Source organism: Uranotaenia lowii, chromosome 3 (genome assembly GCF_029784155.1).
Source record: "Uranotaenia lowii strain MFRU-FL chromosome 3, ASM2978415v1, whole genome shotgun sequence".
NCBI lineage: Eukaryota > Metazoa > Arthropoda > Insecta > Diptera > Culicidae > Uranotaenia > Uranotaenia lowii.
Genome location: NC_073693.1, coordinates 175,987,574 through 176,001,102, shown reverse-complemented (window position 1 = coordinate 176,001,102; position 13,529 = coordinate 175,987,574). Strand labels below are relative to the sequence as shown.

The following is a 13,529-nucleotide window of genomic DNA, read 5'->3' as shown; positions in this document are numbered from 1 at the left end:
AAATCTGAATCTGAAATCTGAATCTGAAATCTGAATCTGAAATCTGAATCTGAAATCTGAATCTGAAATCTGAATCTGAAATCTGAATCTGAAATCTGAATCTGAAATCTGAATCTGAAATCTGAATCTGAAATCTGAATCTGAAATCTGAATCTGAAATCTGAATCTGAAATCTGAATCTGAAATCTGAATCTGAAATCTGAATCTGAAATCTGAATCTGAAATCTGAATCTGAAATCTGAATCTGAAATCTGAATCTGAAATCTGAATCTGAAATCTGAATCTGAAATCTGAATCTGAAATCTGAATCTGAAATCTGAATCTGAAATCTGAATCTGAAATCTGAATCTGAAATCTGAATCTGAAATCTGAATCTGAAATCTGAATCTGAAATCTGAATCTGAAATCTGAATCTGAAATCTGAAATCTGACTCTGATATTAAAATCTGAAGTCTTTATTCAAATCAATTCTAAATTTGAAGAAAATGAAATCTATGATATCTTAATCTGAAGAGAAATCACCGTGAACTTGTTTTTATGAAATTAATTTGCGGCTTTATCGGTGAGGGTTAAAGAGTTGAAATGAAAGACGGATAGAAGATCTTAATCTGAAGTTTTCTTTGAAAATGATTCATTCGTAAAAAGTGTTAACAAGTATTCATTTTTGTTTATTGTTTGAATTAAAATCCAAGGTGTATGGTAATTCTGGCCTTTGAATTTTTCTGGCTAGTCTTATTTTAACCATTGAAACAAATCACAGTAAATTTTTTCGCACGTTTCTGCCAAACAATTGCCCCATCAATTTCGGATAGTAAACAAGCGTTTTGAATGCAAACTTTGTATATGCAAATCATCAACCGGAGCTGGATGCTGGGTAGAGTAACTCATCTTAACTTCCTAAGAACAAGCCACATGAATACAACCATTGTTGATCAACACTTTGATTATTATAATACACTCTGAACCTACTCAAGTAGGTATCATTGCGTGAGCTCGATACGAACGTGTTAATATTTTTATGATAGCCTTTTCTAAAACAAAAATTGCCCGCATGTTGCAAAAAAAAATTGTCAGTTCAAGTTGTTTCGAAAACGTTTCCGAAACTATTGTTTTTTTTTAAATCACAAATCACTAATCACTAATCGTACTTCCATATCCAGAACTTTTGTATGTCTGATCCCAAAGAATAATTAAAGAGTTTTGCTATTCTTCTAGTCTTGGTTCATGTTTTGAGCTGGAGAAGTAGGCGTTGGTTGCAACGCACGCGTTTTTTTTCGTCCGCAGAAAATTTGTGCGATTTCGTCTGTAGATTTTTTTATAAAACTTATTCTTTTCATTGAAATTCAAGTGACACTGATTAAAGTCCACCATCCGACGGAACTAGAATAAGAATACAAGGTGTCGGAAAACGTTCGAGGGGAAATTATCAGGGGTGTTGAAAGTATTATGGTTTTGGAATATCATCCGCAAGGCAAAATATCTGACAAATCCCCGAATATTTGTGTTTACCTGTGAAAATAGTGAAAGTGGAAATAGTGTTGGGGAAGTTGGAAAATGTTGAAAATACTTCTATCCGGGTTTCTTGTGTCCCCATTACTGACTCATCCGTTCTCCCAATCTGCTTGCAGAACGGAACGGAACAAAAATCAAATGTTTGCCCCAGCGCTCAACCATACAGGAAATAAAGCTAAGTGATATGTTTTTTCATTAATTATCATATTTAAATTTTTTCAAACTATATAACTTAGTATTTCAATGAAATCAGGAAATACGTTTGAATCCGTTTGCTGAACAAAACATTTGAAGAAAAATTGAAAAAATTCTGCAGAATCTGCTGTTGCGCTATGCCAGTATTCTCATTCATTTTTTTGCAATCAGGCGTGGAGAAGTCAAGGCTTGCTGAACAATAATTTTTTTTATGAAGAAAGGGAAGGATATAAAGTTTTCGAAATTAATTGTTTGCCTAATAATTTATTCAATTTTTTTGGTAAGACAATTGAATCCGACAATTTGTTTCATCTTAGTTACTTCAATTGATGTCAAAACTAGTTTCTAAGGAGTAAAAAGTAAATTTATTCAACAAAAGGTATGTATACGAGAATGATGTTTTTTTAATTCATAAAATCTTTTGAAAAGATAACTTTTTTTTCAAAGGATTTTATGGAGATTTTAATAACATTTTTTTCTGTTTTATCCATGTTTCTTTCCAAGAGCGAGCAAAGGCGCTATATCCAAGGTCAATGACCAGTGATAAGGTACAAAGAAATTCAAAATTTTACATCATAACTTTAATAAGTTTAAGCTTTTGTAACAAACAGATAAAAATCAAATTCCGCCAAAAATTTTGAATTTCTGTGTGAAATAACCTTATTTCCATCCATTTGAGGAGGAATAACCAAGGACCGGAATCCAGGAGCTAACTTCTTTTAGCAAATAAGCTCCCAACGTGAAAAAAAATATCTAATCATGGAAACGTATGGTACTGTTGTCCACGTTTCTTCCTCCCTGTGATCCAGTTGTCTCTGCGTCTAATACTGCACAGTGGGCCCGGCCGAGTAAAGATGGGTAGTAAATGTACTTTTACTACTCACCGGGATGCTGACAAGATCTGGCTGTGTATGTATCATAAGCATAAGCATAAGCATCTTCTAGTCTTGGTTCATGTTTTCCATTATTTTAACATAAAAATATTAATATAATCAAAAACATAAATTGGCTGGGCCAACCATGGAGCAGAGAATGCAGAGACATCTGCAACACAGGAACAGAAAAAACAGTGCTGAAAAAAAAATGCTAAGAAAAAACCTCCTTGATGAAGACACTATACGTTATGTGAAGTAACTTCACGAATCACTGGGACCATTCTTCAGCGGCTGGCTTATTTTGTCCACTTAAATCACAAAACATGAGCAGAAGAATTTTAATGAATTTGATGTAGAGTGTCCTACCCGGGATTTCCCGGTCGGGAATTCCCGGGAATTAGAAAAATTCGGGAATTCCCGAATCCGGGGAATTGATCAAAAAATCCCGGGAATTCCCGAACCTAGTGAAATGTTCTAATTACTACAAATTTACTCGATCTAAATTCCAAAAATGAATCATATTGGGCAAGGAAAATGATAGTTCTACCACTGATTAACTGACTGGACACTCGATTTCGTTTGTTGGATAATTTTGATGGATTAGTCTCAATTTTTTTTCTTCTTAAATCTGGTTAACACAAGGAATTTGATAAAAACATGTTTTTTTTTTATCAAAAACTTAGTGTTATAGTGAAAAACGCCAAAGAATCTATAAAACCAATAATGAAACGCTACAGTAGCAAAATCATCAGCATAGAAATGACATATTGTTAAACAAATGGATAGTTATCTGAAAATTTACGATGTTCGATGGATAACAGTGTAGCTAACTAACTTCTATCGATAGTGAGAAATCTTACTCAATTATTTCAAATTTTTGAAGCTAGAATCAGACCAGTTTTTCTGTTTGTTTTTGGGTCTGGGTTTGCTTATTGAATTTTTGACGCATTGAAAAAATTTGAAATATTTTGCAATACTAGGGACTACCTTCAATTTAACAATACCATATTGCTAAGAATTCATACGCAGTAAAGGATTAAGATCTTCAAGTTAAAATCTTTATTTTCAATTTTTCCCGGGATCCCGGGTATTCCCGGGAAAAGGATCTTCAGATTTCCCGATTCCCGGGAACGCTAAAATGGCCGGGAAATGGACACTCTAATTTGATGAAAAAAATAAAAGGACTCTAAGGTTTATTTTTTCTAAGTTGAACTGTTTTGGATTTCAGTGCTCAATAATTTCTGGTCAACGAGCAAGGATAAAGCGCCTTTACTCGCTCTTGAAAATAAATCAAAAAGAGAATCGAAAAATATTAGTAGATCATAAAACCTTTCGGAGTTTTTTTAGAACTCGAAAGGTTTCATCAAAAAATTAACATCTATATATATAAAAATGGATTTCTGTCTGTCTGTCTGTTCTATATAGACTCAAAAACTACTGAGCCGGTTTGCGTGAAACTTGGCAGGTGGGGGTATTGGAGGCCAAAGAAGGTTTCTGTTATGGTTTTAGACCCCTCTCTCTAACGGGAAGGGGGGGGTGAGCCTCCCAAACAAAAGACAAATGTTTGCATAACTCGAAAACCGATCAAGCAAATGGATCCAAATTTGATATGGGAGTGTATTTGGTTACGAGAAATGTTCCAAAAATGGTTTGGTGCCCCTCCGTCCTTTCAATGGGGAAATAAATAGGAAGCGGGGAAGGGGGCTTCCATACAATTTTTCGCATAATTCGAGAAATATCCAAGCAAACGGAACCAAATTTGGCACGCGAATATGGATGGGAAGAATATTTGAAAGTTGGTTTAAGGTTTCCCCTCTCTTCCAGTGTGGAGATATAAAAGGAGGAGGGACCTCCCATACAATTTTTTGCAAAATTCGAGAACTAATCATGCAAATGGAACCAAATTTGACATGGGTGGTTATTTGGGTATGAGAAATGTTTCTATGATTTTTTGGGACTCCACCTTTTTCGATTGGGGACATACAAAAGGGGGGGGGGGGGGTGGTCTTCCATACAATTTCATGCATTATTCGATAACTTATCATGAAAATTAATCAAAATTTCGAGACCCCTTCCTCTCTTCAACGGGAAGAGGGGAAGAAGGAGGGAAGTTTTCATACAATATTTTTGGATCACTCGAGAGCTTATTATTCAAATAGCATAGCAGCGGATATTTGATTAGAATTTTGTTTCAATAATTGTTTAAGGCGTTTTCCCCCTTTCACTGATTCCATAGGAATGGGGAAGGGCTCTCATACATTTTTAAAAACTAGAGTGCTAATCTAGCAGATGATAACAAAGCAGGAAAGCTGGAAAGAGAATTTAAAAACAAGAAATATATCTAAGATGATTTGGTCCCCTCACGGGATAGGAAAGAGATCAAAGAGGTGTCATTCGTTTGTTTTGATAAATTCTAAAGCTCATCAAATAAATTAATCAAATTTTACAAGGGAGAGTATAAGGGTACCAGAAATGATTCTATGGTTATTAAAAAAACCTTTCATTTTCCAGAAAAGAATAAGAGAGAGGAAAAGGAGTTCCGCACAATTTTTGTATAATTTGAGAACTTGTCCAACGTATTCGAGTACGAAAATTACAGAGCCAGTACAGAGCCGGGAATGGGGGAGGTTTTACCGCATAGTTTTTAAAAAATTTCAAGCTAAAGAAACCATATTTTACATGAAAGGATTTCTTTAATATTCAAGACCTCTTCTTCTTCCAAAGGAGAAACGAAAAGAAAGAAAGAACCGTAATCCGGGGTAAGATTGATCACTTTTTTCAATATTTTTCGATTATTTCTTCTGTTAAGGGGAAAGTGGCATGTTTCATATTCTTAAAACCAGTACTGGAACACTATGAACGTAAAACATGGTTGCAGAAATTTATTAACCTGTTTTTAATTTGATTTAAAAATCGATTTTGTCTCTGTCCAGAATTTTACGCTTTGGGGTGACATTTATCAGTCTCTATTTTGACGGTTTTAACAAGATTTCTTGATCACAAAGGATACAAAACACCTTTTTTTGTAACTTCTTTATTTGAAACGGCTCGTATCTTTAGGTGTTAGGGAGCCAATCTCCTTTTTTTGTTTTTTTACAATGGAACAAAACACCTTCATAATATTTACAAATGCTAGTTTATCAATTTTTCCTTGCTTTTCAACGATATCTTTTAATAACATTTATGATCGAAAAGAAAACAATGCTACTGCATACATTTAGGGGCAAAAATTATAACAATTGTTAAATAGTTTTAGCTTCAAAATACAAATGCGATTTTACCTTCACACATTGCCCTAGGCCCTCGCATTATTTCCATTTCAATTTTTTGTTCAAAGTTAACCATTTGATAGGGTTTCTATCCAGGCTTCATTTTGCTCATCTTGAACAAAAGGAGACAGTGAACTTTTTCGCTCCGAATAATTGTGAGCTTATTTTTAATGAGCATTTCATCTTCCGCTGCTGAGAGAGCAGGGAGAAATTTTTTCTCAAACGAATGATCACTCTTCTACTGACAGAGCATTGTTGGTGTGTGACTCTGAAAACAAAACAAAAAAATTACACATGAAATTTGGTCGTTTCACTAAATCACTTTTTTTTTTCTTTTTTTTTTTTTTTTTTTTTTTTTTTTTTTTTTTTTTTTTTTTTTTTTTTTTTTTTCTGGGAATTTAACATTTTGATGTCATTCTTCCCTTCCTTCACTAAATCACGTGGACAGCTTTAATGTGTGATTTGACCGTCCTCTTTCTACGTGGAATTATGGAATATTGGCCTCAGAATTTGTCAACCTGCTTTATTGTTGGGGACGTTTAATAATTTTGGCATGCTTTTATATCTGATTTTGTAAACAAAGAGATAATTAAAGATTTACACATTTGTTTCACATTATTTTCGGCATTTTAGCATTTACAACTTTGCTCGGTCGTTTATTTCTCAGCCAGTTACTGAGAAGCTAACGAACATTTCTCCCTGCGAAAATGAGATTGGGTGACTGCGTGATTGAAATGATCGCCAACAAAATGTGGGTTGCTTGATCGTTTAAAGTGCGAAAAAGCATGTTTCTTCCAGGCGTTTGACAATGAGATGAGAAAAAGTGAGCAAAAATCAAGAGAATCGCAGAAGCCTGTTTCTATCCCTTTGTCTCATACGGGCTTACTCTTGGAAAATGTCTTTATTTTTTAAATATTAAAAATTTATCATTAAATGACTATAAAAATAGCACCATAACTATACCTATACACAGAAAAAACGTTGTTCTTTCATATTCAACAACCCGTTTGCTTCTAAACGTTCTTTGCTATCATCAGGAGAGCTGTTTTTTGCAAGCCTTGGAAAAAACAGATATTTTAAGACTTTGAAATTACATTTTTACTAACAGAGAATAATTTCGAATACAAACTATAAGACTATATAAACTATAGACTGAGTTATTGACGATAATGTGAAAAAAATTATTGTTGGTCAAAGTTACCCCGATGGTCAAAGTTACCCCGTTTTACGGTACTTAAAACTTATCAACCAAATGGAGCCATATGTGAGATGTGATATTATTTGGTAACGGAAAATGTTTTTATGGCAGTTCGTGGACCCTCCTTACATTGCAGGGGAGAAACGGAAATAAAACGGGCTCTTAATGTCAAATTTAAAACCATTATTGAGAAACAATTTCAGTTCAAATTTAAAAAAATATCATTTCAGAGAATCTAATCTTCTTTGTATTCCAATAATAATTTGATGTAAAGGCTCTCATTCTAAAGATATAAAAAAAATATAGTGAAATTATTTTCACAATTTTTAGAAGGTTTAGCAGCTAGTTAATAATAAAAATGTAGTGGCTTTTTCAATGCATGTTTGAATTTTTATTTTTCTTTTTTATTTATTTAAATAAAAAAACACATAGTTACAATTTCACTTAAATAAGCTCACAAGAATAAACTTTTTTAAATTTTAAGTCGTGATTAATTTAGATTTTTTACCCTTCTTCTCAAAGACTTAATTGCACGAGTAAACAATGTTAAGGATACTTATCTTTGCGCAGCACGTCTCCTTCAAGCGTTGGAATTGAAAACGAAATGCTTTTCTCCCCCTAAATCAAACACAAAGCCTTTCTAGGAAATACGAAGATTTTTCTTCATGATTTTTGAAATGTACAATAATCGATAAAGTTTTTAAATGCTAGGACATTTTTAGGTTAATTCCCTCTCCCGTGAATTGCAAACGTCCAACAGCTGTTCTCCCAAATACTCATCACCATCCCTAAATCACCTCCTGTGTCAACACTTTTCCGCAAAACTCGACAGAAGCATTCAATCACAGCAATCCACCAAACACAAGGTATCACCAAGGCAGAAAAACACACCATTTTCTGAAGCATTCAAAACAAAAACAACGCGACGTATCAACGGAACGTACCGAACGGGAATTTTTCTTCCATTGCAACTTATATTTTAGTCTTAAAAATCTATATTTCCATTTTTAAAACACACTCTTTCAGAGCATGTGTAACTGAACATAAAATTCGAAAAATAACATTCACCATCACGGGGCAGTTTTTTTCGCCTTCGATCCCCAAGTGCTAAGTTTTACAATCAAGATTGAAACACGCCTTCCTTTCCAGCGGTAATTAATGAGTAAAACACAATGTACTTGATTCACTAAATACTTCTACAGGCTAATGAATCAACATGTGCCTGAAGTTTTTTTTTCCATTTTCACATGAACAATTAGAATTTTCTAAAATTTTCGCGAAAACTACGTTAAAAATGTGTGCGTTCCGAACCGATCACCGCCTACTTCCGTCCCGAAACTTAAGTTTGTCATCAAACATTCTAAAAATTCAAATTTTTAAATATTTACTATCGGATTTCATTCACCAAGAACCTAGACACCGAGATGTGAACAACAACAACAACACGTGCTCTCCTAACTGTCTTTCGTCTTTTCTATACTTCCAGAACCGTATGCAGGAATCGCTGAAGCTGTTTGATTCCATCTGCAACAACAAATGGTTCACCGATACCTCAATCATTCTGTTTTTGAACAAGAAGGATCTGTTCGAGGAGAAAATCCGGAAAAGTCCGCTGACCATTTGCTTCCCGGAGTACACGGGTAAGTGTGTGTGTGTGACCTCAATACTAGAATCGCGACGAACCTTTTCCGGACTTTGAAAGCAATATTTTGGACAAATTTTTAAGTTTATATAGTAACTGTGATTTTTTTCGGCTATCAATTTGTACAATCTGATAATTGATTTTCTGTTCCTTCGTCAGGTGGGCAAGAGTACGGTGAAGCGGCTGCCTACATCCAGGCGCAGTTTGAGGCTAAAAATAAATCCACATCAAAGGAAATCTACTGTCACATGACCTGTGCAACGGATACCAACAATATCCAGTTTGTGTTCGACGCCGTTACCGATGTCATCATAGCTAATAACCTGCGAGGCTGCGGTCTTTACTAAAAAAAATAATTGGTGACAGTTGAAAGCCGTGAGGATAAAACCCAACTAATGGAGAAATTGAAGGAAAGCTCGAGACAAAAGTCCGCTAGCTGCCGAAGACCTTGAAGTCCTGTTTTGTTATATGTTTTCTTTGTTTTAAACTTCGGACTTGCTTTTCACAGCTATTCCGGTTGCTTGCTGATTATTCGACTCAGAGAACAAAAACCAGTGATAAGCTCTTGACAAAAAATTTTCTTGTTTGTACAAAACCAGTAGAGCAAGTCCCCTTTTATGGAAATGGAAAGTTTATATTAGTAAAAGAAGCTAGGACAAAAGGGTGAAAGGTTGAAGATCACCAAAGAGCTTGCTTGATCTGCCCCTGGGGATAAACTTCCTGGTAAAGATCGGGATAGATGCCTAAAGGTATCAGTTAAGTCAGTTGAGACCGGTATTCAGAATGTGATTTTGCTCTAATTTATTGACTTTATTTTTTTCAAACACACACAAATCAAGAATCGTGCACACAAAAACAAAACAAATACTGGTAATCAATCACAACAGTTAAAACTACTGGCATAAGGTACAGACGACGCGCAAAAGCTAATATATTTCTAATATGATAGGCTGCAATTTTCTACAAATCCCAAGAAGGATTCAACTTAGTCATGCGAGATGTATGAGCTAAACAAACATGAGTTTACAATGAGTTGAATATTTTGTATCTGAGATGATTGCAAATTATTTAATATTTATACAAATTATCGAATAAGAAACAAAAGTATTTTTCTATTGGACAAAGCTCTACAACAATTAAGTTGAAGGATCCCTTATTTTTCCCCTCTTAGTTTACAAATTTCATTGAAACTTACGCACAGATTAGAAAATTACCTTAGAAATGTTGTATTTGAACGAATGGATAGCTCTATACATTCCTTTCCCCCCTGCGTTGACCGATTTTTGCATAAAACATGATTCTATCGATTCGTCCTTTAAACATCGTAGCCCCAACCTGCAAATCCAAGAGAGGAGAACCGGAGAAAATAAAGTATTATCAAACGTACATTCCTCTTGATGTACACATACTGCAAACCACTCACATCTACGACTTAAAACGGCAGCTGTCGTCCTTCTAACATACCTTTGGCATGAAAGAAAGACATTTCTTTGGGTGTATATGGACAAAATGCGCTACAAAAATGCACAAAAACGGCCCAAAAAGTTCAATTCTGGTTTAGAAAAGTTTAAATAGTTGTGTTTTAAGCACTTTAATAATTATTTTTGAATTTTTCTCTCAATTGAATGTCACTGCTTTTGTCCCACATTGTTCCGTATGTTGTAATCTCTATTTGTTTTGAACATCACCAAACCATCAGTCCTTCCTTATTACATGAACAAGAGATACACAATAGATCGAGTCATTTCGAAATCGACAGAACGAAATGTTTTTCATTTCTTTCCATTCAAATATCTGATTGATTCCCAAGTTCTGGTTCAATTGAGGCAGAACTTGCAGTTTTGATGCTCTTCATACATCAGAAGGATTTGAGTAGTAGTGTAAATCCATCAAATGACCCAAAATATTGCCTCCACCCACATGTCATAAAGTTTAGTAAAGCGACGGTCGATCTACGAGTTACGTAGCGCAAACAAAAACTCATGACATCATTTGTGCCAATTTCGTAGGAGGAGTTGTACGTCTCTTAAATAGATTTTGTACACCAATGCAATGCCCTATTGATAATCACCACCATCTTTAGCGGAAGAATCGCCTTCCAAAAGTCCATTCTAAATTTCCCTTCATCAGTTGCCCGACGTTAGCCTGTATCGGATAGATCCCATTAAATTCCTTACCAGCGAGTCTCTATTGTTTCCAAGTTAAAAAAAAAAAAACCCATGTTCATAGACACAACAACACACAGACACTTCGAAACACGCTTCGAAATTGTGCGTTTCAAAGCACTAAATAGAAAAAAAAGTGAATCAAAACACCGATGCATAAACAAACATAAAAGAAAAACGACCAATACAATATTTTTATTGACAAACAAAAGTCGAAAAAACAGGATAAAGTTCTTCGTACAAATGACAAAAGTTGTAGAGAAAGTAAAGCATAAAATAAAATCTCTATTTTTTCTAAACTTGTATATTGCGTTAAGTGAATCACTCGCAGGTCAGTAGTTTTAGTTCTATGTCAATATATCTCTAGTTTTCGTTTATTTATCGACAATCACACTTTGGTGGTTGGATTTTTTTAAAATCGGTACAACAAAACAAAAGTAATGCCACATGGCCCAGAACGGCACCCCTGAATTTATCCGTAATCAGCACATTGCAATAAAAGAAATCGCGCGACAAATCATGCTTTTCGTTTCCAAGCCCAATGATGAAACAAATATCTACATCTACACATATGTTTACCTGTATTTTTTTAATATATAAAAAAGTTATAATGGTAATATTTATTCCAAAAACAAACTCTAGTCACTTCGAATCAAATTTGCTACCAAATCACAAATTGCCGAAAATGCAATCAAATACTTTAACATTAAATTTCGTCACCAAAAAGCTTTATTTAAATAAAATATAAATGACCAAAGCCATATACCCATACATCCGTAATCCGTGAACTTGTAACGTTACTTTTCCACCAATAGGAGACCCTTTCCGTTTGGTTCGTTTCCGAGCAGGGCATTGTTCATGACATTTGTCTAACTTCTTGGACAATTGCAAAGTAAAAAACTTAAGATTGTAACCTTGCGCATTTAGCTAAAGAAACACAGATCATTAATTGCATCATTTTCAAAAAATGCTACTATTATAAATTATGGAAAAACCAATTGATGAATACAGTTAGTATATATTTGACAAAATATATCTGCTTATAAAAATATTATTAGTCTATTTTTTCGAATGCAAACCTAAGTAGTAAGAGGAACGAACAAGCATAAAGTATAGTACAGTAGCTTAAATAAGCATTACAACAACAAACAAAAACTATTGAAAAAATGGAAGCTCTTGAATAGGACTGTAAAGAAAGAGCGCTAAAATTTAGAAATAAAATTGAAACCTCTTACAAAAACAACAGAAACATATATCAAACAACGTCATCTCCCAATCAAAGAGATACACAATAAAAAAAAAACAAAAACCACACAGACGAAAGTTAAAAGTTTAAAATACCCTAGTTAAAAATAAAAAAAAAAAAGGTCAGAACGTAGCAAGTCAGGCCCTAAAATCGTGCTCGAGAAAAATTTGTTAGTGCAAAAAGTGCACACTTTCTACTTTAAATCAGAAGAACAACAAATAAAATTGACGATCAAGTCCCAAAAAGTCGTGAAACCAAGTTGTCGATGCACTATTTAAAATTAAAAAAGAAAAAAAAACTGAGGATTGTAACATTAGCAAACAAAACAAAATAAGTAGTCAACCTCGGAAACCAGGTAAAATAAGTGAAAGAATGGAACCCCTTCTAGTTATAAAAAAAAATCATACTTACAAGTGGTTAAAACACACAAAAAAACATAAAAAAATAAAACACTATTCATCATCAATGCATTACCGAGAGAGAAACCAAATGGAAGCTGCGCACCAGTAAAAAGGCGAATCAAGCATTCATGAATATTTTCTTTTTTTTGCAAAACTCCTTCTGTCCAAGCGCGGATGTCCATGGAAACATTCTTTGCTTGGGCAAAACTGAGTTGAAGACATAACGTTTATTGATAAGAATTCATAAAACACTACAAACGCAAAACAAACAAAAAACGAGTCGAAACAGAGAAATAAATACTAAAAACACAAACATCCAAACACACATCTTCATTTAACAGAGCATGTGTTGACAGAGATCAGAAAAAAAACCCGCAATCATCTCGATAAATGGGCCGAAAATTCAGAAATCACATAAAATTACCACTTTGATGAGTACAGAAGCGGAATAAGAGGAGAAAAAAAAAAACAAACAAACAACAACAAAAAGTAAAATATATATTTAACTTAATGTGTATGTAATTTTATGTGTGATGTAAAAAATCGGAACAAATAAATGCGTTTTAGCCACTAAAAATCATTAAACTATCTGTAGTAACAAAGTGTGAATTTGTTCTTATGCCGAAAAAGACCTGTTTACACACACTTACTTTCGAAATTAAGTCCTAGAAATGCCCTTTTTTCAAGATTCAAATTATAAAAAATCGATTTCAAGGTTTTATTGAAGAGAAATACTTTTTGTATCAACTTGACTAGCAAATAATAACCTCATTCTTTTCAACCACAAAATATTTAGAAATAAAAGTAAGACACGGCGTGTTTCGTAGAATTTTTGCATGAGCAGAAAGTAGAGCATTTCCCGGTTCATTTCCACCAAAAATTAAAATGTTTGGTCGGTGACCTCTCATACAATTTTTTTTTGTAAACTTTCTGTTTGAAATCTTTAAAAAAAATATACACATATTTCAAGATTTTTTTTTTAATTTCAGAGGTGCTAATTCTCTTAGTTCTAACTTTCAATATTTT

At 33.8% G+C, this 13,529-nt stretch overlaps 1 protein-coding gene across 7 annotated transcripts in view; it reads left to right on the top strand.

The window, feature by feature from the left end:
- Positions 1-13,088, top strand: part of LOC129758585 (G protein alpha o subunit) — a 180,247-nt gene extending 167,159 nt beyond the window's left edge. For all 7 annotated transcript variants that reach the window (XM_055756126.1, XM_055756122.1, XM_055756127.1 and 4 more), the window contains 2 exons: positions 8,536-8,689; positions 8,851-13,088. In XM_055756126.1, coding sequence (XP_055612101.1) covers positions 8,536-8,689; positions 8,851-9,038 — 342 coding nt within the window. In that variant the 3' untranslated portion in view covers positions 9,039-13,088. The remainder of the gene's footprint in view (positions 1-8,535; positions 8,690-8,850) is intronic.
- The last annotated feature ends 441 nt before the right edge of the window (positions 13,089-13,529 follow it).